A 27686-nucleotide genomic window follows, 5' to 3' on the forward strand; every position below is an offset into this window, starting at 1 on the left:
TTAAATGGGAATTCAAAAATGAATTTACAAATGCAGAATTTATTCTATAATTCATTACTTAAGCACAGAATTCTTTATTTCGATGCGCGTGGCTCTTGTGGTCCTCCATACAGGAGTGAGAACGTGTTGGCATTTGGGTCGTCCTTCCCCTCATCATAGTCTGCCACGCAGGCCGTGACAGAAAAGCCCACTAAAAGAACGCCCACCAGACCAAAGCAATGGTTTTGACTTGATCAGCATTAACCCCGCCCCCTGACTTTGATGGGTGAAGCTGACAAATAAAATGTATTTATGAACAGCGATGCAGGGCCAGGAGTAGCAACGTGAATTAAATAAATACATCATTAAATAATTCATTAAATGTGTCAGTAAAATAATTAAAATAGAAAACAAACCAATAATTGATTAAATATGTAATTAACTAATTTGAATTGTATATAAACAAATATTGAAAAATTTTAAATGAAATTAATGGATAATTCATTATTAATATATATCTTTAATTGATTATGTAGATTTTTTAAATTAATTACTGAAATAGTTCATTCATTAGTGATGCATTTATTTAATGCAACCATAAAATTATTGCTAGTTTAAGTAAAATCAATTTAAGACATCAATATTAAAGGTTAACTTATGATAATGAATACATGCAACTATAACTGATGACATAAAAATGAGGATTTCTTAAGCTGAAGCCAAAGTGCTGACTCATTTGTCATGTTACTCTCAAATGTTTTCCCTAATAACAAGAACATAATTACACTTTAGCCACAAGAGGGCAGCAGCATTAATATAAGTCACATGTATATAAAGGTTCAGTGATTATATTACAGTGATTTTGACAAAAACAAAACAGTTGATGGCAGTGTGTTTTTCCATGACAGAATAATTACGCACACCCCACTTTGCAGTTATTTATTTGTAAAAAATGTTTGGAATCATGTATGATTTCCGTTCCACTTTGTGTTGGTCTTTCACGTGGAATTCCAATAAAACTGATTCATGTTTGTGCTGTAATGTGACAAAATGTGGGAAAGTTCAAGGGGGCCAACACTCGGACCGGCGGCCGCCTCGGGTCTCTGCTCCTCCTGCCTCCCCTTTCCCTCATCCACCTGCTGCCTCTGTGGAAGCTCCGCCATAGCCACCACCAAACAACTGACTTATTTCTACACATCGACCAGCATCCGGCCAATCCACCACCTTCCATCGTTTATACCGTTACAAAAAAAAAAAAAAATCATAAAAAAACATCATTGGCCCAGAAAAACGAAAAATCACCATCGGTATGCCCGATGGCCAGTCCAGCTATGGTCGTGCCATCAGTTAACCCTTCGCTTGCCAGCTGTGACACGCGTGCCCAGGGTTGCCGACCCCTGCTCTAAAGCATCTGATTTGGATTCCTGAGATCAAATATATTTTCCTTTGTGTTTGTTTTCTTCACATTTGTGGCTTTAATGTAGTGTTACATCCTGTTTGTTTGCTTCCCTCTGTATACATGTCCAGATTCACTGTTATGTTTCTATTCTTACATTGCTGTGTGATCACTGTTCCCTCTGCTGACTGATGTGACCTTTTGTATCTCACACTGATACTTGTCATATTTGTATCTGCGCCTAAAAGATAAAAAGTTTTCCATGCTAAAACACAGCTCCACCTCCTGCAGTTCTCCCTCTGAACCACTAGATGTCTCTGTTATCTAAATGAAGACGTGCAGCACAGCAACCACAGCAGCGCTCAGATCACACGTGTCCTGTTATTATGTATAAAAGCATGAAACAGGTGAGACAGGTGGGATCAATATTAATGTTGTGGAAATATATGAAAAAGCAACAGAAGAGTGAAAACATTTCCTGTTTCTAGAAAGATCTTTCAGCTCACAGCTGCTCACAGACTGTATTTACAAGTGACAAACTGCAACTCTACAGTACATCTACAGTATATATCAAATATATTCTGTATTCAAATCTATTGAGTGATGTTTGAAAGTCTTTCCAGGTGAGTTTGATCCAGGAGGGTCTGAAGCCAGAGTCAGACAGAGACTGTAGAAGGACAGAGCAGCAGCAGAGCAGTCCAGATACACTGATGATCCTCTGTCAGATCCAGAGGGACACACAGGGATGATGCTGGACTCTACATTGTGTCTGACAGTGGAGCTGTTCTCAGAGCAGTTCACTCTGCAGCACTGACAGTCATCTGCACTTCTTCTCATTCCTCTGTCAGTCACTGCTGGGTGAAGCTCTCCTCTCCACCTCCCAGTAACATGGCCCAGTCAGAGCGTCTCTACACACAAGCTGCTGCTGCTTCAACCTCTCTGGATCATCAGGACACAGCTCCTCCTCTCTCAGCACACACACCGTCCTGTTTACCATCACCACCTCCACCTGCAGAGAGAAGAAGGAAGAGCAGAGGAGATAAACGAGTGTTTCCAGAGACTCTTCATCAGCTGTCAGTCAGTGATGCAGCACATCCAGTATAAAGAGCAGCAGGGACTTCAGTGCTGGGACTGTACTAGGACTCATTGTTGCTTCACTTTTTCTAATCTTTGGATTTTTATTGAAGTTGATGAAAATGTTTTTCCCTCCTAGTTTGAGTTTGGACTTTCATTCATTAGAAGAACCTTGGTGTGTCCACTCTGAGCTCTGTAGGAACCCCAACAACAAGCCCAACAATCCAGATGGACGGTTCCAGCTGTTAACTGGAGGAATTCCAACCAAACATCTGCTCTCACTAAATTCTTCCTCACCTACAGACTGTGTTCTTCACTGCTTTAAACTTGGAAATTAATGCAGTCATTGGTCTGCATGCTGCTTTGTTCAGAGAGCTGATTGGCTGTTGACAGCGTTTGATCAGAGCGTGTCAGCCGTTACCATGGTGACCATAAAGGTCAGAAACAGGAAGTGTTTGTGTCCAATCCTGAAGCCTGTCACCATTCTCCTCTCACAGCTTCACTGAGAAGCTGCAGCTTTACAGGAAACACTGGATCTTTGTTTCATACTGACTGTGTTTAGTACAATACTGCTGACAGCACCACCCACTCACTCCATCACTCTACTTACAGCAGAGTCTCCAGTCTGTAGTCTGGACTCTGCTGAAGATCAGACAGCTGCTTCACATCTGGATCCTTCAGGTTGTTCCAGCTCAGGTCCAGCACTCTCAGATGGGAGGGGTTGGACTTCAGTGCTGCTGCCAGATAATCACAGCTGATCTTTGACAAACCACAGCTCTCCAATCTGTATAAAGAATGAAAGATGTAAGTTTATTAGACAAAGTGTGAGCTTGAAATCATTCAGTGTTTCATCATCTGTTCAGAGCTGAAGAAGGTTCAGAATGTAGAAGTTTAGAAAATGGAAACTCCAAACAGCTGAAGCCAACAGGAAGCAGCTTCAAACAGGAAACTGTGCAGAGTTTCAGACTATATGTCCTGATGCAGCCAGTTGGATTTTGGAGATTTGAATCTCTGTTCTGTGACTAAGTCCTTGAATCATTTCTTCCAGTTGGTCCAACAAGACAGACTAAGTGTTGGACATGTGTTGTGGCTCCATTAGGGGAGCTTCTAAATGTGATGTGATGGCCCCTCTGGGTCTGTCAGGTCACAGCACTGAAGAGAGCTCAAACTGGGCACACAGTTGTTCCAGTCTGGACCAAAGACTCTATACTGGGACTGAGGGACTGCTTTGACTGCTCCCACTGGGACTTTTTAAAGGCTCATGTTCTCACTTAGATCATCGATTTCTACTTACATCTCTTTCTGGGAAAAATGGGGATTACTTTGGAAACAGGAAGTATTTTCCCCAATAAGCAGCCCTGGATTAGTAAATCACTCCAACATGTTCTCAGGCAGAAGAAGCTGTCTTGTTATGAGGAAGAGAAGAAAAAGATTGAGGCACAGAAACTTGTTGAAAGAGAGATAAAGCAGCTAAAATCAGGTGTAAAAGTAAAGCAGAGGATGAGCTGAATAAAGGACACTCAAGGCTGGCTTGGAAAGGAATGAAGTCCATGGTGGGGATGCAGAACAAGGAGCAAAGATGAATGTGATGCTGAATCAGCAGAAGACTTGGACTCATTTGATTCCAGCTTTGATATCATTGATTTCAATGAAGAGCTTTGTGATTGTAGCAAAGGGCTGGTAGCTCTGAGAGTCCCACTGATGAGGTGTTTGTGTGGAAATCTCTTAGTGGGACCAAAGAGAGAAAAAGCCCTGGTCCTGATGCTGTGGGAGGGAAATGATTGAAGTGTGCTGTGAGGAACTGACTGGGAGATTTTCACACATCTTCCAGTCCTCCTTGGAACAACAGGAAGTTCCCAGCATATGGAAACAAAGGTTAAGTGTCCTATGGCACTCAGTGATGATGGTGCTGTGGCCCCACCACCTCCACCTCTTTGTAAAGGAACTAACTGTAATCTGAAGCTTCAAATGGAACTAAGACTTCCTCCACTAGGTGGCAGTGTCTCATGAGAAAGTGTTAGTGGAGCTGGCCTGGAGTCAGAAACAGGAAGATGCAGGATTTGGGCTGAAATGGGGAAAAGTGGTTCGCACTAGTGCCTTAAAGCAAGAAGGTTGTAGGTTGAAGCTTGTTGGCCTTTCTGTGGAGGTTGGATGTTCTCCCACAGTCCAATGAAATGCTGCTTAGGTTCATTGGTGCTTCTAAATTGGCTGTAGGTGTGGATGTGAGAGAGTGCTTCTCTGTCTCTCTCTGTTGGCCCTGTGATGGACTGCTCACCTGTGCAGGTAGACCACGCCTCTTGCCCTATGACAGCTAGGGCACAGGCTGCAGCCCTGTGAGCCTAAGCTGAATAAACAGTTAGCAAAAATGATCCATAGATGGCCTGAAATCCCCCAGTTTGCAGTTTGGTAGATAGCTATGACATGCTAATCCCATCCAGCAGCTGTATTCTACCTGTAAGCTGATCCCTGCTGAGCCAAAGCACTTTTTCATATACAAATTACAACCTTTAATAGAAACCTATTGGTCAGCATCTTATTAGCCTGCTGTTAGCTTCATTCCACAGAAAACTGAGAGAAACTAACAGAGTTGATAAAGAATAAAGAGAAATGTGCTGATTTAAAGCCTTTGAAGTGCTTCAGATGATCTCTGTCCACTTCTGTCCACTCATTCATTCATGTAAGCTTTCTAATGCAGCTTTGATCTTCACAGTCTGCTTCATGAAACTCATTCTAACCCTGAATGTCAGAGTGTTCCTCCTTCTCTTTCCCATCATTCATGCTGGCAGTGGAGGAGATTTGGATGTTGGACTGTGTTTTGGATGATGTGTGTATGTTTGTGTTGGACTGCTGTCTGTAAAGCAAACGCACATTTTGCTTTGGATTTCAGTGTCAGACAGACTTTAAGGTGGAATGAAGAGTTGGAGAGTTTCACAGTGAATTATCCAGTGGAGGATTTTTCTTCTTCTTTGAAGGTTTGAAATGTGAACATTGTTCTGCTGCAGTCAATGGACTAAACCAGAGAAGAAGAAAACAGACTTTACCATGAAGATCCTCAGTGTGGATCAGTATAATATCAGCCTGATGTCTGCAGTTTAGTGTCAGCACAACTTTCACATCATATTCATCTCAGCACAACTAAAACATGCTGACTGACCCCAGAGTTTCAAGTCCACATCCTGGACTCTCCAGGAAACCACACAGATGCTTCACTCCTGAATCCTGCAGCTTGTTTTCTTTAGTTGAAGACCAGTAGTCATTACTCAGGTCCAGCTCTCTCAGATGGGAGGGGTTGGACTTCAGTGCTGCTGCCAGATAATCACAGCTGATCTCTGATAAACCACACCACCTCAATCTGTATAAAGAGTGAAAGATGTAAGTTTATTAGACAAAGTGTGAGCTTGAAATCATTCAGTGTTTCATCATCTGTTCAGAGCTGAAGAAGGTTCAGAATGTAGAAGTTTAGAAAATGGAAACTCCAAACAGCTGAAGCCAACAGGAAGCAGCTTCAAACAGGAAACTGTGCAGAGTTTCAGACTATATGTCCTGATGCAGCCAGTTGGATTTTGGAGATTTGAATCTCTGTTCTGTGACTAAGTCCTTGAATCATTTCTTCCAGTTGGTCCAACAAGACAGACTAAGTGTTGGACATGTGTTGTGGCTCCATTAGGGGAGCTTCTAAATGTGATGTGATGGCCCCTCTGGGTCTGTCAGGTCACAGCACTGAAGAGAGCTCAAACTGGGCACACAGTTGTTCCAGTCTGGACCAAAGACTCTATACTGGGACTGAGGGACTGCTTTGACTGCACCCACTGGGACTTTTTAAAGGCTCATGTTCTCACTTAGATCATCGATTTCTACTTACATTTCTTTCTGGGAAAAATGGGGATTACTTTGGAAACAGGAAGTATTTTCCCCAATAAGCAGCCCTGGATTAGTAAATCACTCCAACATGTTCTCAGGCAGAAGAAGCTGTCTTGTTATGAGGGAGAGAAGAAAAAGATTGAGGCACAGAAACTTGTTGAAAGAGAGATAAAGCAGCTAAAATCAGGTGTAAAAGTAAAGCAGAGGATGAGCTGAATAAAGGACACTCAAGGCTGGCTTGGAAAGGAATGAAGTCCATGGTGGGGATGCAGAACAAGGAGCAAAGATGAATGTGATGCTGAATCAGCAGAAGACTTGGACTCATTGGATTCCAGCTTTGATATCATTGATTTCAATGAAGAGCTTTGTGATTGTAGCAAAGGGCTGGTAGCTCTGAGAGTCCCACTGATGAGGTGTTTGTGTGGAAATCTCTTAGTGGGACCAAAGAGAGAAAAAGCCCTGGTCCTGATGCTGTGGGAGGGAAATGATTGAAGTGTGCTGTGAGGAACTGACTGGGAGATCTTCACACATTTTCCAGTCCTCCTTGGAACAACAGGATGTTCCCAGCATATGGAAACAAAGGTTAAGTGTCCTATGGCACTCAGTGATGATGGTGCTGTGGCCCCACCACCTCCACCTCTTTGTAAAGGAACTAACTGTAATCTGAAGCTTCAAATGGGACTAAGACTTCCTCCACTAGGTGGCAGTGTCTGATGAGAAAGTGTTAGTGGAGCTGGCCTGGAGTCAGAAACAGGAAGATGCAGGATTTGGGCTGAAATGGGGAAAAGTGGTTCGCACTAGTGCCTTAAAGCAAGAAGGTTGTAGGTTGAAGCTTGTTGGCCTTTCTGTGGAGGTTGGATGTTCTCCCACAGTCCAATGAAATGCTGCTTAGGTTCATTGGTGCTTCTAAATTGGCTGTAGGTGTGGATGTGAGAGAGTGCTTCTCTGTCTCTCTCTGTTGGCCCTGTGATGGACTGCTCACCTGTGCAGGTGGACCACGCCTCTTGCCCTATGACAGCTAGGGCACAGGCTGCAGCCCTGTGAGCCTAAGCTGAATAAACAGTTAGCAAAAATGATCCATAGATGGCCTGAAATCCCCCAGTTAGCAGTTTGGTAGATAGCTATGACATGCTAATCCCATCCAGCAGCTGTATTCTACCTGTAAGCTGATCCCTGCTGAGCCAAAGCACTTTTTCATATACAAATTACAACCTTTAATAGAAACCTATTGGTCAGCATCTTATTAGCCTGCTGTTAGCTTCATTCCACAGAAAACTGAGAGAAACTAACAGAGTTGATAAAGAATAAAGAGAAATGTGCTGATTTAAAGCCTTTGAAGTGCTTCAGATGATCTCTGTCCACTTCTGTCCACTCATTCATTCATGTAAGCTTTCTAATGCAGCTTTGATCTTCACAGTCTGCTTGATGAAACTCATTCTAACCCTGAATGTCAGAGTGTTCCTCCTTCTCTTTCCCATCATTCATGCTGGCAGTGGAGGAGATTTGGATGTTGGACTGTGTTTTGGATGATGTGTGTATGTTTGTGTTGGACTGCTGTCTGTAAAGCAAACGCACATTTTGCTTTGGATTTCAGTGTCAGACAGACTTTAAGGTGGAATGAAGAGTTGGAGAGTTTCACAGTGAATTATCCAGTGGAGGATTTTTCTTCTTCTTTGAAGGTTTGAAATGTGAACATTGTTCTGCTGCAGTCAATGGACTAAACCAGAGAAGAAGAAAACAGACTTTACCATGAAGATCCTCAGTGTGGATCAGTATAATATCAGCCTGATGTCTGCAGTTTAGTGTCAGCACAACTTTCACATCATATTTATCTCAGCACAACTAAAACATGCTGACTGACCTCAGAGTTTCAAGTCCACATCCTGGACTCTCCAGGAAACCACACAGATGCTTCACTCCTGAATCCTGCAGCTTGTTGTTGTAGCTCAGGTCCAGCTGTCTCAGATGGGAGGGGTTGGACTTCAGTGCTGCTGCCAGATAATCACAGCTGATCTCTGACAAACCACAGCCCCTCAATCTGTATAAAGAATGATGTACGTTTATTAGACAAAGTGTGAGCTTGAAATCATTCAGTGTTTCATCATCTGTTCAGAGCTGAAGAAGGTTCAGAATGTAGAAGTTTAGAAAATGGAAACTCCAAACAGCTGAAGCCAACAGGAAGCAGCTTCAAACAAACACAACAAGAGAAAAAACTCTGAATGTTTCACATTAAAGTCGTACATTTATCATAAAAACAGGACAAAGACTTGAAAAAGTCGTGTTTTTCCTTCCAGGAACCACAAGGCTTCACTTTTAAAGGTGAAGTGTGAAAGAAATGGACATATTTGAAGTCCAACACCTTTTTCCAGTCACATTATTAAAGCAGACAAACTACAAGCTCATTTTCATTCCAACAAGTCATCTTCTGACCTGGACTAACAACACTGGTCTCTATGTGCAGCTGGCTGTGAGACCAGTGCTCAGGGAGCGTCTACAAAGTGCAACACTGAAAGAACATCACACACTAGCTTTGTCCCAAAACGTCGGCTGCATCCTTCGGAGGACCCGGTATTCGCGGTCTACGTGGGCCGGGTCCTTCAAAGACCGAAAAGGCTGGAAGTGCGAGGCTGTGAAATGGGACGGTCTAGCCTTCAGATTTGCGTCACCGCTGTCTTTGTGGAGTTTAATAAACTCGGCCGTCTGCTCCTTGCTATCTAAAATATAACAGGACACTGGCGTAAATTCTCGACCGTCTCACACTTCTGTTTAATCAGTTTCCTGTTTAACGTTTATTCAGCTGTGTGAAAATCCCGGAGGAACTTTGATCTCAGCCAAACCGATTTACTCCGGAACAAATAAAACACAGAAAAAAGGCAAACAATTACATTTTTAAGTTCTCCGAGTGACTTATATATCGTGTTTCACCTGAGTAGCGAAAGAGCGGGGTCTGAAAACGATGAAGCCGGGCGTCCGCTGCTCTCGCCGGCTGGAGTGACCATTGAACCCCCCGGCTTGCTAGCGAGCGGGTGGGTAACAGACGTCTCCGAAAACGTCGGCACACTTTTGCAAATATGTGATGTCTTGATAAACCAAGCAGATATTTGAAGTTTACACAGCTACTTTCTCGCCTGAAAATATGTTAAAAGTTTATTTTGTGACCCAGAAAGATTAATAAGAGTAATTTGAAAACTTAGTAGCTGCCGCCATTGTTGGCAGCTGAAATTTGGCTGGGCCGCGCTATGAATTCTGGGATATGGTGGGCCACGAAGGACACACCCGACGAATCCTTCAAATTCGGGGAAATGAAGGATGCATTTGTCGGGCACATTTGAAGGAGTCGACAAATACGGACAGCCTTCATCGCCTGGCTGTGACGTAATCGGCCTTCAAATGCAGCCTCTGGAGGATGCAGCCGACGTTTTGGGACACAGCTACTAATTTGCTTCCATCATCCAACCTGAAGAGGAAACAGAGACGCCTCCCCTTCAAAGTAAAAGCTGCTCCTTTTGGACACAGTATCAAAGAAAGTCTACAGTATAACATAGAAAAGACAGAACAAAGTTTTGGTTGTTTTTAAATTGTGCAGAAATGAAACTACACTAAGCTCAATTATGTGACAGACATTTCATCCCATGTCAGTTTGGCCTCATCCTGGGCCGGATTATCCAGCACACACTCTGACCACAGGCCCAGGGGCCACGCACAGCTGGGCTCCATCCAAGAGACAGCAAACAAACCAACACAATAATAAAAAGCACCATGTGATCTTCTTACATCTTCAAGACAAACATAGGAAAAACATGATATTTGTTTCCTGATAAAATGATGTGACAGGTAGAACAGAGTAAAGTGGTGGTGTTACAGCCTTTCTCCCCTCTGCTGCCGAGGCTGTTAGTCTCTCCCAAACTCAGCTACAGGACTTCCAAATGAATGAAAGCAGCAGAAGTGGCTTTACAAATGAAAGAGGAAGAGGAGAAGAAGAGGAGAGGGAGGCCACCCTGACCATCACTCCAGCTGAAAACATCACACTTCCATTAAAGTTGGTGAGAAAATGTTGAGCAGGATGAGCTGCTGGCTAATCTGGAGGCTGTAGCAGCAGCTCACAGTCACAGTGGATTTCCACTCATGAAAAAGCTCTGGCTGCTTCATTTCTCATCTCATATCAGAGACTTTAAAGCTTCACTGAAGCTGTACTGTGATGCTTCCATATTCCAGTGAGGCCTCCATAATGGTTTCAGCTGTTCTGTACACACACTGTGTGCCCTGTATGGCTCAAAGTCTCTGCAGCCTGTTTTTATCTGCTATCATCAGATCTTCATCATCCTCATTCACATCCCTCACACACTCTACAGCCTCATCAGCACTGACTTCATCTTCACTGACTGATGGAGCACAACATGAACCTGTGGAGGCTGAAACACTGTCCTGTCAAACATCTCCCCGTCACCACTCCACTTCTGTCAGCCTTTAAATGAACCCTGCTCAAGTCTGTCACTTCTGTTTGGAGCTAAAAGGAAAAACTGTTGTTCAGTCGTTTGGAAAGACAACATTTCTGAAAGCACTCAAACTTCTTCACATTTGTCTTCAGACACATCCTGAACATTTAGGAACTAAAGAACGTTTCAAACACCAAAGACCTGAAATATAGAAAAACAACAACAGCCGCAGTCAGTGAACTCACCTCAGAGTCTCCAATCGACAGTTTGGACTCTCCAGTCCAGCACACAGAAGCTTCACACCTGAATCCTGGAGGTCTTTATTTCCACTCATGTCCAGCTGTGTCAGATGGGAGGGGTTGGACTTCAGAGCTGAGGCCACAACTTCACAGTGAGACTCTGAGAGTCCACACCGAGTCAGTCTGTGATGATAGAAAATATAAAATGTGTTATTATAAAAGCAGAAAATCTGCATTATAAACACAGACTGAATGTATATGAAGACAAAACAGAGTGAGGTCATAATCTGATGAATCTGCTCTTCACATCTGTGCTTCAGCTCCTCTTACTGTGTTTGACATGACACAACGATTGAGTCTCTCTCAGACCTGCAGACTTTTAATGAGAATCTTTGTTTGGCTTTAATCTGCAGATGAAGGAGGAAGATGGTGTCACATTTAGGCTTCCATAATGTCCACAGTCTGTCACTGAGATCTGATCCAGAGTCAGAGTGAAGACACACATTTGGACTGTTTCCTGTTTTGACTCCAGAACATTTTGAATGAGTTCAGCTCAGTGAAGAGTTCCAGCTGGAAAGATGATCTCTGTTTGCTACCTGCTGTCAGGTACGACTGTTCACGTCCACACGCAGGAAAAACCTGCTGACTGTTACCAAACGGAGCAGAAATCTCATCACTGGACAATAATGATGAATGAACTCAGAGCTGCTGATATCAGATCTGATTTCAGGGGAACTAAACACAGAAATGATTGGCTCATTTTAGCTTTCTGAGCCATTATCTGCTGCTGTGTCGCTAGTTGGCAGAAAATGATTTGTATTCCTGTTCAGGGCTTCAGTGTTTATGAGTCCAGATCCAGGTGACAGCAAGTCAAAATGATGTTACCTGTCTGTGTCCAGCAGCAGCCTGTATTCACTTTGAATATTGTTATAACCTGACATGGATCAGTTTGTCTTTGATTGGTTTGTAAATGTCACTGTTTCCATTGGACCTGAGTGACGTACAAAGACAGAGAGGGAGAGAAAGGAGAGAGAGGATGGAGACAGCAAAGAGAGAGCAAACACAAACAGGTGAGAGTGGACAGGTGACCAAGGTCAGCAACCAATCAGAGAGCTTCTGTTTGACCCACAGTCACTGATGATGACTGCACATAACCAAGCAGTGTGTTACTCTGATATCAAATATGGATCCTGCTCTTATAATAATGATCATCAGATGATATTATTGTGTTATTTTGTAGCTGAATACGATGTTTGTGTGATTATCAGTGAAAGAAGCAGTGAGGAGGATGGAGAGAGAGAGAGGACAGAGGGTGAAGTTAGAAACACTAAAAGGATTTTTCATGGATTTCATGGATGATTTGATGATTTCCAGCAGGACACTTAAACATGTCAGTGGACGTCCTAAAGAACATATTCACTGATATGAAACGTGTCATTGAACAGGATTAATATCAGTGGAAACATGGTGGAAACAGCTGTGACTGCATGGATGTGACACACTTCAAATCTGTTCTCCACTCTTGGATTTGGGATCCATGGAGCTGCTGCTGAGTCTGTACAATAAAGGAATGGTGTGGAAGGTTGCAGCGTACGGACACAAACACTTTGTGGTTACAATCTGATTTTATTTTCAAAATTAAACTACTAACCTACACTGATCAATGATGTTAATGATCACATCTGGACTCACCCAGCCTTTCTGCAGTTCCTCACAGCTGGAATCAGTCTCAGTCGTCCCCACAGTGATGTGTTGTACTTCTGCAGGTCCAACTCATCCAGAACCTCCTCTGACATCTGCAGCATGAAGGCCAGAGCTGAGCACTGGATCTCAGAGAGTCCCTTCTTTGATCTGTTCTCTGACTTCAGGAACTCTTGGATCTCCTGATGTACTGAGAGGTCGTTCATCTCCATCAGACAGTGGAAGATGTTGATGCTTCTGTCAGGAGAGATTCCATCACTGTTCATCTCCTTCAGGTTGTTGATGACTCTCTGGATGGTTCCTGGACTGATCTCTGTCTGACCCAGCAGACCTACTAAGAGTCTCTGGTTGGACTCCAGACAGAGGCCATGAAGGAAGCGAACAAATAGGTCCAGGTGGCCATTTTTACTCTGGAGGGATTTATACATGGCTCTGCTCAGAAATACATCAAGTGATTGGAGATCATCGTCATCAAAAAGACTGGAAATCATCTTGATTAAAGATTTTGGTTTAAGGAAGTTCTTCAGCACCTTTGTCTTCCTGTTGGTGTGACATTGGAACATGTAGACAGCAGCCAGAAACTCCTGAATGCTCAGATGAACAAAGCAGTAGACTGGTTTCTGGAAGATCACACACTCTCTTTTGAAGATCTCTGTACAAACTCCTGAGTACACCGAGGCCTCTGTCACATCCAGACCACACTGCTCCAGGTCTTCTTGGTAGAACATGATGTTTCCTTTCTCCAGATGTTCAAACGCCAGCCTCCCCAGCTTCAGAAGAACTTCCCTGTCAGCCTCCGTCAGCTCCTGTGGACTCGTCTCACGTCCCTCGTGGTACTTGTTCTTCTTCCTCTTTGTCTGAACCAGCAGGAAGTGTGAGTACATGTCAGTCAGGGTCTTGGGCAGCTCTCCTCTCTGCTCTGTAGTCAACATGTGCTCCAGAACTGTAGCAGTGATCCAGCAGAAGACTGGGATACTACACATGATGTGGAGGCTCCTGGATGTCTTCATGTGGGAGATGATTCTGCTGGACAGCTCTTCATCACTGAATCTCCTCCTGAAGTACTCCTCCTTCTGGGCGTCAGTGAAGCCTCTTACTTCTGTTAGCCTGTCAACACATGTAGGAGGGATCTGATTGGCTGCTGCAGGTCGGGAAGTTATCCAGACGAGAGCCGAGGGAAGCAGATTCCCCTGGATGAGGTTTGTCAGCAGCTGGCTGACTGATGACTTCTGTGTGACATCAGACAGCAGCTTCCTGTTGGTGAAATCCAATGAAAGTCTGCTTTCATCCAGGCCGTCAAAGATGAACAAAAGCTGAGAGACAGCCAGCTTCTCTGCTGTGACCTTCTGTAATGTTGGATGGAAAACATGGAGCAGCTCCAGAAGACTGTACTGCTCATCTCTGATCAGGTTCAGCTCCCTGAATGAAAGCAGAACCACCACACTGACATGTTGGTTCTCCAAGCCCTCTGCCCAGTCCAGAGTGAACTTCTGCACTGAGAAGGTTTTTCCAACACCAGCCACGCCGTTGGTCAGAACCACTCTGATAGGTCTCTGTTGGTCAGGTAAGGCTTTAAAGATGTCCTGGCACCTGATTGGAGCGTCATGGAGGGCGTCCATCTTGGAAGCTGTCTCCAGCTGCCTCACCTCATGTTGGGTATGAACCTCTTCACTCTGTCCCTCTGTGATGTAGAGCTCAGTGTAGATGGTGTTGAGGAGGGTTCTACTTCCTGTTTCATCACTTCCTTCAGTCACACGTTCACATCTCCTCCTCAGACTGATCTTATGTTCATCTAAAACCTCCTGCAGACCAACATCTGCTGAAAGAAAGAAAAACAATGAGACTAAAGAGAAAGAAAACTCTTCAATGTCTGAACAACACAAGAAGTCCAGTTTTCAGAAATGAGTCCATCAGCAGACAGATGTTCAGTCTTACTTTGTACACAGCTGCTCTGACTGGCTGTCTGCAGTCCAGCTCTGCTTCTGGATCTTTCTCCACACTGTGCAGAAGCTCTGATGGTGACACAGAAAAGTCACAGTGGAGATACTTCTGTCCACCTGTGATTAGACTCATTATAAAAAGGAAACAAAGTTTGAACACAGTCATGTTTCCAGTTCACTGACTTACATTTATTCCATGGACACTCACTCTAACCTGAACCACAGCTACAACCCAACATTGTTGAGGCCTCATCTCCTCCTTTCCTGACTGTAGAGGTTAAATATGCAACAACCAACAAATAAAAGAATTTGGTTCATTTCAAAGAAATTCACACGGTGACCAAGTAAAGTAACCGTAGTAAAGGAGACAACATCCCGTTGATGGTGGGATTATTTGAAAGATTTGCTTTAGTCACGTCACCAAATGCAGTTGAACCACCCGTGGATCCATGTTTGACCATTCTACCACTCTGAGCTCTGCTTTTGAATCATTTTATTATTATCATCATTCATTTATTCATTCTTTGGAGGGGGGCTATTTCCTAATGCCGCCCTAATAAGCTGATGTTCAAGGGGAAATATAACAGAAACTCTTTCAGTGTTATTCATTAATAAATTAACAGATAAACTGTGAAGAAGAAAAAACTGAGATTTAAAGGAGAGAGTGAGAAACTTGATCATCCATCCTCATAATACATGTTTATCAGTATCTGCTGTGACCATACTGCAGTAATAACTACAAGTCTACATTTCTGTGACTGTTGATCAATCACAGCAGGAATCTGAGCTCATCTCTGCACACAGAGCAGCTTCAGCTCTGGGATAAACTGCTCGCTTCACGTCCTTCTCAGCTCACAGACACTCATCCTGATATTTTCCTTTAACATTTGATGGTATAATTCATCTGAGTTTACACTTTATCTGCATAAATACAGAAAAACAGACCCAAACACCAGAAACCATCAGTTTCACCATGTAGAATATATTGTTGTTTCCTTGCTTTTAATTCAGAGAAAAACTCTGATTTGGATTTTCTCTGTTCTCTTTGCCACAGCCCATCCCAGCAGCAGCTGAAGCAGCTGACTGTCACAACACTGAATAACACTTTAGGAGGAATTTCAGAGGTCAGTAAAGCTCCAGTTTCAACATCAGTTAATTAATCATAGTTCATCATAAATGTGAACCTGGCTGGCACACATGTTAATGTTATCCATTTAAATATTAGCAGTTAGCTGAGGCCACAAGAAGAAGAGGCCCTAGAAGAACAATGGATGATAAGATTAGATTTCCAAGACTAGGCAGAGACGTGTTTTCCTTTACTGTCTCTTACAGAGGAGGGAGCAGATACCAGACGAGGTCACGGAGGTACGGGGAGGATTCGCAGCAGACAGCAAGACTGCCACGTCCATGCGAGAGAGCGATGGCTACGATAATCTCTGTTTTTAAGATAAGATAAGAGATAAGATAAGATAGAACTTTATTAATCCCTCGGGTGGGTTCCTCTGGGAAATTCGACTTCCAAAAAGCACAGCAACGACCGAAGTTACAGTTACAGAATTGTTATATATATATATATATATATATATATATATATATATATATATATACACACACACACACACACACACACACACACACACACACACACACACACACACACACACACACACACATATATATAAATACAGAGTCAGATATAAATAAAATATACAAAGGGGATAAATAGAATAAATAGGAATAAAAAATAAAATAAAAATACAATGTCTCCCTATATAATGTTGTACAGCCCATGTGAGGGTTATCCTCTCTGTGAACCAGATGCTTGATTTCACACAGAGGTCCACCAACTGACTTTGATCAGTTATGGAACGATTTACCTCGACAGGCTCCTTCACTCGCTGCTTTTAAACCTCCTTTAAAACACACTTTTACTCCCTGACCTTTGACCCAGTGTGACATGTTGACTCACTACCTCAGACAGCTTAAAATAGTCTTTTTGTTTTTTGGTGCTGCCTAAAAGAACCGTGAAATATCTGTCCTATATACAGTTATGTTCATATATTTTTGTGCTACATCAGGAAACTCAAAAACATAGTTTTTAATATTTTAATCCTTATTTTTAAAACTTTTTTTGTCATTTTTCTGAATAACACTTTAGGAGGAACGTCTTGATGCATTCTCAATCATCCAGGAAAGTAAATCTCCAAAAGTTGATTCTCTTCATCTGGACGTAGCGTAAATGTGTCCCAGCTGGACTTTTGTCAAAGCTGGAAAGGCTCCTAAAGAAAGTTCCAGTCGATCCAGGAGAGAAGGACAACCGCTGCCTAAGAGAAAACCTGTAGCTATCCCATATGTGTCAGGAGTGTCGGAGCAGCTGAGTCGCATTTTTTCTAAACACCGGGTCTCTGTGGCTTTTAAACCCCAAAACACGCTGCGCCAAAAACTGGTCCACCCCAAGGATCGGGTCCCCCGACACAAACAGAGTAACATAGTGTAAGCTGTTAAGTGCAGGACGATTGGCAGGATTTGTTGTTCAGGATTTGTTGTTGATCAGTGGTCATGAGAATTTTCATAATTAAGATTAAGGAACTGACCTCACAGCCCATTGTTCCTTCAGTGGGCAGGTTTCAGTCATTATGCAAATGTCCTGTTTATAAGATTGAAACCTGCAGTCAGCTGAGACTGAAGGAGTCACCTGGATGAGAGACAAAACGTTTCTCCCACTAAACAGGGGGGCGATCGTGGCTCAAGAGTTGGGCGTTCGTCTTGTAATCGGAAGGTTGCCGGTTCGAGCCTCGGCTTGGACAGTCTCGGTCGTTGTGTCCTTGGGCAAGACACTTCACCTGTTGCCTACTGGTGGTGGTCAGAGGGCCCGGTGGCGCCAGTGTCCGGCAGCCTCGCCTCTGTCAGTGCGCCCCAGGGTGGCTGTGGCTACAATGTAGCTTGCCATCACCAGTGTGTGAATGTGTGTGTGAATGGGTGGATGACTGGATATGTAAAGCACTTTGGGGTCCTTAGGGACTAGTAAAAGCACTATATAAATACAGGCCATTTACCATTTAAACGCTATGAACAGAAACAACTTTTGGAGAAAGTTGAATCAGTATTTCAGCTTTAAGAGGGTATTTTAACACAAACATCAGTCCTTCTACTTAAGTATGTTTGACACTTTGTTTAATCATCATTTTTAATGATCAAATATAATTATGTTTGTCATTTGTGGATTTTAAATGTCCTTGACAGAGACAGATGATGATCATTATCCTGCACTGTGGTCTCAGGTTTGGTCGAGCTAGCACAAAGAATGGCTATGTTGAACTTCCTCCTGGGATCTACACTAAGAAGTGAGTCCAACATTAGCAGGGTCTCTTTCCTTTATCTGGATTCACTTTAGCATTCACAGTCACGTGAAGCTTGTTATTAACTCGATAAGTCAACCCAGGGTTTCAGCTGAGCGCTCACATGAAACACATGGTGTTGGCAGCATCTGATCAATCATATTCATGGAGACGTGTATCAGCAACAGAGCAGCTGAGTTTGCAGAAGGAAGTCAAACTAAACCACAGGAACAATATGAGGAGATTACACACATAATAAAATACTAGCAGTAACACAGCTGCTGCAGACAAATCAGTCGTGTGATCGTGTGTGAGAGGAGAAGGACTGTAAAGGAGTTTGGTGTTAAAAGCTCTGTATGAATGTGGGAGACTTTGAAGGGCTTTAAAAAGGCCAATATAAAATAAAAGGCAGCAAAATTGCTGAGTGTGAAAGTCACCAGACTTATCAGAGCTCTGTGATTAAGACCTGTAAGAACACCTATTTGTACTTGTTGGCATTATATCAAACACACACGTATATTAAGCCTTTGTTTGAACTCTGGTTGAATTTGTTACTTTCAGACTGTGAAACATCACAGAGGCTGCAGCTGCAGATCTTTTATTCACCTGGAAATTTACTTTAAATGTTAGATGGAAAATGTATTGCTCAGTTTAACCAAAGTAAGAACAAGAATCCATAAACCTTCATAAAGACAAACATCTCCCAGAACATTGAGCTGCTGAAGTGTCACTGAAGGGAAAAACTATTTGTCCTCCTCCATCCAGCAACACCTGAAACACCTGAGTGGAAGCTCCTCCCTACACTGTGTTTGAAGCAAAGCACAAAGGAGACACCTGCTGGAGCAGCTGGAGTCCTACAGACACTCAGCCTCTTCACTACACAAACACCTCCTACAACATCCACTCTTTCCACTCTGACTGCTGTGTTTGTGGAAACACTCCAACACACACCGCTTCACATACCAACATAGAAATGTGTGAAAAAGAGCTGAGCTGATATTAAACATGAGGATTTATTCAAAAATACAGAGTCAGGAACAACATCTAGACACACATTACCTCTCAGCAGCAGAAGAACAGCCTTTAAAGTTTATATAAAAATCCTTCGACACGTTGCTCTTTAAGGAAACACAGCTGGGTTCAGGTCCAGGAGATTCTGGCCTCTTATTGATCCTAAAAGAAAAACAATAAATGTCACAGCTTCATGAGACAGGAAGGAAAACTGGAAATATTAAATTAAAGACATGATGAACAATCTCATAAAAATAATGTACTTACTCTTTGTCACATAACAGTCTTTTGTTAAAGTTTACAGCAGCACCCTTCGAGTCGTTGCTCTTTAAGGAAACACAGCTGGGTTCAGGTCCAGGCTCTGGATTAGTTTCAGGGTTATGTCCAGCTGAGCCTGGTACGCCCCACAGCTCTGGGCTTTAAAACAACACACACAGAGGTATGAGTGTGAATAATGATGGAGCAGTGATGTGAGTGCTGAGCTGTGACATGGAGAAGAGTCATGGACAGTTAGAGATGGTCATCTCACCTCTGAGCTTTGGTCTGGCTCTCATGTTCCCCACACAGAGTGCTTTTAGAGGGAGGGACTCCCTCCTCTCTGTCCTCACACTGATCCATGCTGCTGAAAACATCCAGATGAACAGAATCAACTTTTTGGGGATTTACTGGATGATTGAGCATCAAGACACTTTTTAATATTTTACTAATTTCTGAAGCTTTTTACCAACTTTGTTCAAATTGGTCTGCTGTCATTTTATTGTTGACAAAAAGAGATTTTGAGTTTGAGTGTTGACGTTTCCATGTGGGACTGTTGCTGCAACACCAGGATGTTACTACAGAATACACTTTATATTGTGAGCACTTGGATGTTAGTCCAGTGGTCCTAAACTGACACACCTGCACCTGGATTCATTCTGACCAGATTTTAGCCCAACAGTGTTTCATACTTAATACATCAGACACAAACTCTGCAGCTGTCATTGTCATCAACTGCTACTATGTAAGGAGTTGTTTTGATCGAAACTATATGTGACGTAGCAGAAATATATATACACATGCAGCTTGTGATTTTTTTTTCAGAGCTGTGGGTGCATGATAGCGCCTAACAGTTCTCCGTTCCCGGGAATGTAAAATAAAGATCATTTTTTGAGTTTGACCACTTTGAGCCCAGTTTTTCTTCGCCGCCAAAAGAATGCAAAGAACTGAATTTAATAAGACGATCAACTGCGCCACAACATTCACGAAAGCGAAAGTAAAAGCGACGGAAGGAAACGCCCAGAGAGGCGTTTGAGGGACGGTCAGAGTCAGGAACCTCAGAAACGCATCAGGCTGGAGTTTAATTCTGTTTTCATCTTTAGAAACATCTGGAAATAGTTATAAAAACGCTGCGTAATAAAGAAAAATAGTGTAGATTAGTTTGAGTTGTGTTTAGCTGAGCTGTGTCTTTAATCTGAAGTTCATTTTGTGGAGGAGCAGCAAGACTTTCAGTGTTACTCTCAGAGAAAGCCTCCCAAATGTCTGTTGTCTTAATAGTGGAATTATCTGGAAAATGAACCAGTTCTTATGAGCTGCTTTTCTGTATGAGCAGTCAAAGCATTTTATACAGCGTGCTTCATTCACACAAGCACTTCTTTTTCTAACAATGACACTATGATGGATGCATCGGAGAGCAAGTCGGGGTTCCACATCTTGCCCAAGGATACCGTGGCGTGCAGACTGGAGCAGCCAGGGATCAAACCTCCAACCTTCCAGTTAGTAATTCTACCTGCTGAGCTACAGTCTGTACTTCCTGAACAACACACCCTCCTTTTGTTTCTTTATTTCCAGTAGCAACCAGGACCATAATGAACCCTGACTCCAACAGACACTCAGGATCCACCTGCCCAGTAAGTCACCCGCTAACTGCAACTATCAGAGCCCTGACCTTCTGCAGAGACGAGTCACACTGAACACAGCAAGTGTCCCTGCTGTCAGATACAAAACCTGCCTTTAAAAGTTCAGAGTAATGAAATCAGCAGTTCTGATTCTAGAATCTGTAGTCTCACACACATGTGCAGAGCACTTTTGTTGTTTTGGTTCACATCAGGTGATATTCTGCTGCAAACAACTAATGAGAACATTTTATGAAAGCTTTGAGTGTCCATCAGGATCCTGTAGAAACAGCTTCCATGTCAAAGATCAATATTCTGAATTCTGTTTTGAAAGAAAAAGATTTCTAGAAAATTCTCTAAAGAATTCACCATCTGTTTTGTTTTCTAAAACAGATGGTGTTTTAGAAGCTACCTGGTTTCTATTTTTTTTAAGGAGGTCTGGTTTCCCCACCAGTTTTTTAATTATTCTAAGGAGGTCTGGTTTCTTCGCCAGTTTTTAAGGAGGGTTAAGGATGGTTGCTCCACCGAAAGGAGGTTTTTCCTCTGCCGCTGAGGGCGTTGAGTGTTTGGTTTATCCACCAATATGTAAGGAGGATAGAGCTCTCATTGGTGGGTAAACGCACGTGTGAGCGAGTGCGGGCCAGACGTGGTCTGTGTGAGTGTGACTGATTGTTGTCTTGTAATGGGGAATAAACTGGGTAATTCTGCCTTGAAAGGGGATGGAATACATTGCAAAGTATTCACTGGGCAGCACGTAGTATGTAGATCATTGAAGGAAGAAAGTAATGAATTTGTGCACAAAGCAGATGGAACAGTGAGTGTGACTGTGTCTGACGTCACTGTGTGTGTGAGACACAGAGAGGTGTGAAAGACAAACATCCAAACTCAGCCTGCAGTTCTGTTCTGTGATTCTACATTTGACTATCCGTTGAGTTTGGTGTGCACTTCTGCTTTGTTCAGATGCATTTAGATACATCACCTCCACTCTGGGTGGCTGTAGCTCAGGTGGCAGAGCAGGTCAGCCACTAATCAGAAGGTCGGTGGTTCGATCCCAGGCTGCACCCTGGCTGCATGCCAAATATCCTTGGGCAAGATACTAACCCCGTGTTTGCCTACTGGTGGTGGTCAGAGGGCCCGGTGGCGCCTGTGTCCAGCAGCCTCGCCTCTGTCAGTGCGCCCCAGGGCAGCTGTGGCTACAATGTAGCTTGCTATCGCCAGTGTGTGAATGTGTGTGTGAATGGGTGGATGACTGAATGTAGTGTAAAGCGCTTTGGGGTCCTATGGACTAGAAAAGCGCTATACAAATGCAGGCCATTTACCATCTCCTGTCTTTCCTTCTCTACCATTGCCTCCTAACTGCGGATGGGCACCGGTATCTGATGTCATTATGGCACCGGGTCTGACATAAACGGTAGTAACCAGACTGAAAAGCAGTGCACATTTTGGTGCTTTTTTTCCTGAGATGTCATACACTTTGGATTCTAGCCAATCATTTTACCTTTCCAAGGATAGTAGGCGGGCCCCAGTACGTATGTTCTTTTAGAGCAGAGCGACAGATTAAAAATGCCCAAGGCTAAGCGGTCAAAGTCTGGCTGTACTTCACAGCAAAAGATGCAAACTCAGCAGCCTGCAACAAGTGCTTTAAGCTGATACTGTGCAAAGGAGGTAACACCTCGAATCTGGTGAAACAGGGAGGCTGTAGCTCAGGAGGTAGAGCTGGTCACCTACTGGTCGGAAGGCTGATGGTTCGATCCCAGGCTCCTCGTGCCAAGTATCCTTGGGCAAGATACTAACCCCAACTTGCTCTCCACATTCGGAGTGTGAATGTACTTAGAAAGCACTGAGTACAGATAAAGTGCTGGTGTGATTGGGTGAATGTGGCATGTTGAGTACTCTGGGAGAGTAGAAAAGCGCTATATAAGAATCAGTCTGTTTACCATGAAACACCCGGCGACGCATAGTGTTTTTTTTTTAAAGCCGAGAAATGCACCGTATTTGATAGCTTCCTGCAAGACCTCACACCGAGCACAACTACTGCGGGTGTGGTGCCTGTTATCGGACACGGAGTTAGCAACATCCCCCAAGAACCTGAAGAGGAGAGTCCTGGCCCCTAGCCCTGCCAGAGGAGCAGAAATGATGAGGATGATGACGGCAGCAGCAGCCGTTCTTCTCTGCGTGAGTAGCTTAATGTTGTTTGTGTGTAATTTACGTTGAGTAGGCTAACCACGTTATTACATTAATGTAAGGTGAACAAGCAAACACCGTTGTAGTTACATGCTGCTGTCTTCTTGTTTGATAGAGTGATACCATATATGCCCTATAGCTGCACAAAAGGCTAACATTGTTATCTTTTTACAAAAAAAACAACAAAACATGAGCGGTTTCAGGACAAAGTTTGTGTTCTCCATTCTTTAAGCACCGGTTCCAACCAAAGGAGGTATCTTGTATCAACAGAAAAGGCTAACTTGGTTATCATTTTGCAGAAAAAAAGAGACTGCTAAAAATAAAAACATGAGAGGTTTTTGGACAGAGTTTGTGTTCTCCATTCTTTAATCACTGATTCGAGCACCGATTAAGCACAGGCACTGTTTCAAAAGTACCGGTTTGGCACCGGTATCGGATAAAACCTAAACGATACCCATCCCTACTCCTAACATGCCTCCTTCCTCCTCTTCCTTTTCTTTCAGCCATCAGTAGCATGACAGTCTTATTCATTATGATCCACGCATTTTATTTGGTAAAGCTTTAGTTCAGAAGGCCCTTACTAATGCAACACTCCCCATTTACCCAGCCTGGCACTTGGAGTACACTGGCTTGTGGCCCCTTGTGCCAGCATTAGTGCTTTCCTCCTTTCTGCTGCTCACAATTCACCGATCACACTTTGACTATTACCATTAAAGGCTGCAGAACCTGCGTCTGAAGCCTCTGGTTTAAAAGAGTTCAAATAAATAATCCAGCTATAGTTGTCAGTATTTCCACTGCTGCACAGGAAAAAACTTTATTATAAAATAAATAATAAGAAATAAACTTTATTTTTCAAACACAAGCTTTACACAACTTGTACGTTCACACAAGCACTTTTTCCATGTGTCTAAGTGTTTCCTGTCGAACATTCACCAGGACACCATGCAGACTGGCATTAAACCACCAACCTTCTGGTTAGCAGGTGACCTGCTCGACCACCTGAGTTCCAGCCACCTCATCAAAGTGACCAATCACATTAGAATCCTGTCCTGCTTTGGGCTCCGCCTCCAAACCATCCAAAGCGGGTTTATTTGCACCATGTATGCAGGTAAACTTAAACATCCATTCAGCTGCTTCAGAAGGAAAATGTCAGCTTGTGGTTTCAGTCACAGGAAACTCACAGGTTAGAGTCCAGCCAGAGGGCTGCTGTTGTTTATCTGTAAAGTCTTTACATTTACAGAAATAAATAATTATGTGGACACATCTGGATCATCAGCAAACATGAAACCAGGTGACCACCAGGACCAAGCTGACTGCTGACACAGAGTTCATACTCTAACTGCTAGCTGCTCTGCTAGCTAAGTTAACTGATGTTAAAGGTCAGAGTAAAGAAATGACGTGATGCTGCTGGGAGTGACACCACAGACTAGCAGCATTTAGTTACTCAGCATATAATGCAGTTAATCTGAAATCTATTTTTCTCTCTGAAACAAAGTGACAGCAGACTGAGTCAAAGACAGAAACCTTATTGAAACACCAAATATTCCCCGGCTTCACTTCCTGATCCAGGATTCAAAGAGGACGTTGCACTTACTCAGCTTCTTCCCATGAACGTCTTCACTCTGCAGCTCTGCTGTCTGGACCAGGTCTGTGTAGAAACAGAGACAATCTTCTGCTTCATCAGTCCTCTGTGTCTGCAGGCTGAAGTCACATTAAACACTTCACACCAGCAAAGAGTCTGAAGCTCAAAGGTCAAAGGTCAGCTGCTGCACCTTGTGTGATATTGTTTGATCAATAATTAACCTGCAGCAGGTTTCTGCTCCAACTCCGACACACTGAACAACCCTGAGAACAAATCAGAGGATGTGGGTGTGTCTGCAAGCTTCAATAGTATTAAACACCTCACACCAGCAATGAGTCTGAAGCTCGCAGGTCAAAGGTCAGCTGCTGCACCTTGTGTGATATTGTTTGATCAATAATTAACCTGCAGCAGGTTTCTGCTCCAACTCCGACACACTGAACAACCCTGAGAACAAATCAGAGGATGTGGGTGTGTCTGCAAGCTTCAATAGTATTAAACACCTCACACCAGCAATGAGTCTGAAGCTCGCAGGTCAAAGTTCAAAGGTCAGCTGCCACACTGTATATAATATTTCAATATGTATACAACCTGACTGTGGGTGTGTGTGCAGCCATAAACAGTTTAAACATTAAACACTGAACCATAAAAGAAGCTTAAGCTGCAGCTCACAGGTCAAAGCTCAGCTGCTGCAGCCAGTTATGACTTTACATAAATCATCATGTTTTCCCTCTCAGCACTTGGGCTGTTTTGACTCAGCTACACTATGGCAAATGGCCAATGGTTCCACAGCTGTTCTTGTTGTGTTAGGGCTGAAAAGCCCGACTTGTTCTCCTCTGCAGGTCATCAAATGCACCACAGAAGTTTGTATTTGCAGAAGCCTGTGTATGTTTGATGGCTTTATTATTCTCTGTTCAAAGACAATAAATGTGGAAAATGTCTCATGTAGTATCAGCGTCATTTAAAAATGACTGCAAACATTTAGAGAACATGTGCTGCTGTTTGTCCTTGTAACAGGGCGGCCCTTAGCGGCTGGAAACACAGTGAGACAGACCAAGGCAAGTGTAGTGGAACAAAGTATTTATTTGCTATATGGCTCTCCTTACAACAATTAACTTGTCGAGCTTCTTCACAGCACAAAAACTCCACCTCTAATGACAACTGGCAGCCTTAAATACGTTCAGCTGTCACAGACTTAACCATTATTCCACTCTCAGGTAAATTCTTAAATCCCAACCTTCCACCACAGTATACAATATATTAATTAGAATAAATAAATACATAAATACATTTCCACATTTACATATTAATAAATATTTCACACTTAATGTTACACCAAACCCAATATTATAAAAACCCAGAAACCCAAGCACAAAAAGATTCACCACACTCTCTTTACCAATGGTCTCTCCCGGAACCTTTAAATGGTGTCTGGACCCCAGGGGAAACATTTGCCCAAACACCTTGAAGAGGACACAGGCAAGAAAGGTGAGTAATCATTAACTTACAAACACTTATTTGCACCACTTTTATCCCTAGATTTCACACACACGTTTGCATTAGTTTTCCTTACTGGTAAACCTTAATCACAATCTCAATCACCATTCTTCTCTCCTGACAGACAACCACCACATTCCTTGATGAGGAGCAGCTGTGCAGGATCTGAAATAAGGCTACCAACTGATTTTAAAATTCCCAATAAATAGTCAATAAATATTTAAACTTCTTGTGTGCAAATCCATGCTTAAAGTGCAATGCTCATAAAGTGCTTGATAAGGTGCTTTTAATAAAGTGAAAGGTGTGCTCTAAAGTGCTATACATATAATATAAATAAATACAGTCAAGTCTGTTCCGTATTCAGTAAGTGAAAATGAAATGAACAATAAAAGGTGAATCAAATGGACCATTACGGCAAGGCTGGGATGGTCAATTTGGTAAAGTAAATCCGTTGGGCATCTTTCTTTGCCTTTAGACAATAGTTCTGATGGCAAAAGAGCCAAACGGGACAGGCACAAAAAAAAAAAAAAAAAATACAGTAAGGGAGTCCTCTTCCTTACATTTCCTCCTCCCTCTCTTGAGCGCGAAGTGCTTCAGTCCTCTGTCATCCTAGATAAACAATCAGCAACCACATTTGACTTCCCTGGCCTATACTGGACCGTAAAGTCATAAAGCTGCAAAGACAAGTACCATCCTGCAATGCGGGCATTTGCATCCCTCATGCGGTTCAACCACTGGAGGGGACGATGATCAGTCTCCAGAGTGAAGTGACGTCCCAGAAGATAATACCTCAAGGCCTCAATAGCCCATTTCATGGCCAAGCACTCTTTCTCCACCGTCGAATACCTCGTCTTCCTGTCGAGTAGTTTCCGACTCAGAAACACCACAGGCCTTCTTTCACCATCCACCTCTTGCTGAAGGACAGCACCAAGGCCAGCTCCTGAAGCATCAGTTTGCAAGATGAATGGCTTGTTGAAGTCTGGACTGTGTAGAACTGGATGTGTGCAAACTGCTTCCTTGAGGTCTCTGAATGCTTGCTCACAGTCTTCTGTCCAACGCACTTTGTTGGGGGCTGAGCCTTTTGTGAGGTCATTCAGTACAGTGGATCGCTCTGCAAAAGGAGGTATGAATTTCCGGTACCAGCCTACTAGACCCAGAAAACCTCTCACCTTCCTTTTTGTTGTCGGAACTGGGAAGGACTGAATTGCTTCAATCTTTCCAACCTGCGGCTTTATCTTCCCAGAGCCAACTACAAAGCCCAAGTACTCCACTTCTCTCTTGGCTATGGAGCACTTCTTGGGATTGATAGTCAGTCCAGCCATTCTGATGGAGTGTAGCACCTTCTGTAGGTGAATGACATGCTCTTCCCAGGACTGGCTGTTCACCACCACGTCATCCAGATATGCTGCAGAGAATGCTGACACATCTCTCAGTACATGGTCCATTAATCGTTGGAATGTCGCTGGTGCACCTTGAAGCCCAAATGGCATGACTTTAAATTGGTACATACCAAAAGGAGTTTTGAAGGCTGTCAGCTCTCTCGCTTCTGGTGCCAAAGCCACTTGCCAGTATCCTTTACA

At 43.2% G+C, this 27686-nt stretch overlaps 2 protein-coding genes across 3 annotated transcripts in view; both read right to left on the bottom strand.

Annotated features, from left to right (window-relative positions):
- LOC145425249 (TELO2-interacting protein 1 homolog) overlaps positions 1–27686 on the bottom strand; it is a 276230-nt gene that overhangs the window by 11863 nt on the left and 236681 nt on the right. The window lies entirely within an intron of this gene.
- On the bottom strand, positions 904–27551 carry LOC145426174 (NACHT, LRR and PYD domains-containing protein 12-like). The gene is made up of 10 exons (XM_080299706.1): positions 26797–27551; positions 24625–24731; positions 15957–16062; positions 14622–14698; positions 12678–14502; positions 10992–11168; positions 8172–8348; positions 5604–5801; positions 3060–3233; positions 904–2384 (listed from the first exon to the last, which is right to left on the bottom strand). Exons 1-10 carry the CDS (start codon positions 27549–27551, stop codon positions 2372–2374), a joined length of 3609 nt encoding a protein of 1202 aa, XP_080155832.1. The 3' UTR covers positions 904–2371.

The sequence above is a fragment of the Astatotilapia calliptera genome, chromosome 3, assembly GCF_964374335.1.
Source record: "Astatotilapia calliptera chromosome 3, fAstCal68.1, whole genome shotgun sequence".
Lineage (NCBI taxonomy): Eukaryota > Metazoa > Chordata > Actinopteri > Cichliformes > Cichlidae > Astatotilapia > Astatotilapia calliptera.

What these genes read in the sequence shown, in the direction of transcription:
- LOC145426174 (XM_080299706.1), bottom strand. Translation starts at nt 27,551, where the DNA reads ATGGACCATGTACTGAGAGATGTGTCAGCATTCTCTGCAGCATATCTG. An exon ending in AATGCCCGCATTGCAGGATG is followed by an intron (nt 24,732 to 26,796) that starts GTACTTGTCTTT and finishes ATGTGACTTCAG; the next exon opens with CCTGCAGACACAGAGGACTG. An exon ending in TGTGGACTTGAAACTCTGGG is followed by an intron (nt 3,234 to 5,603) that starts GTCAGTCAGCAT and finishes TTCTTTATACAG; the next exon opens with ATTGGAGAGCTGTGGTTTGT.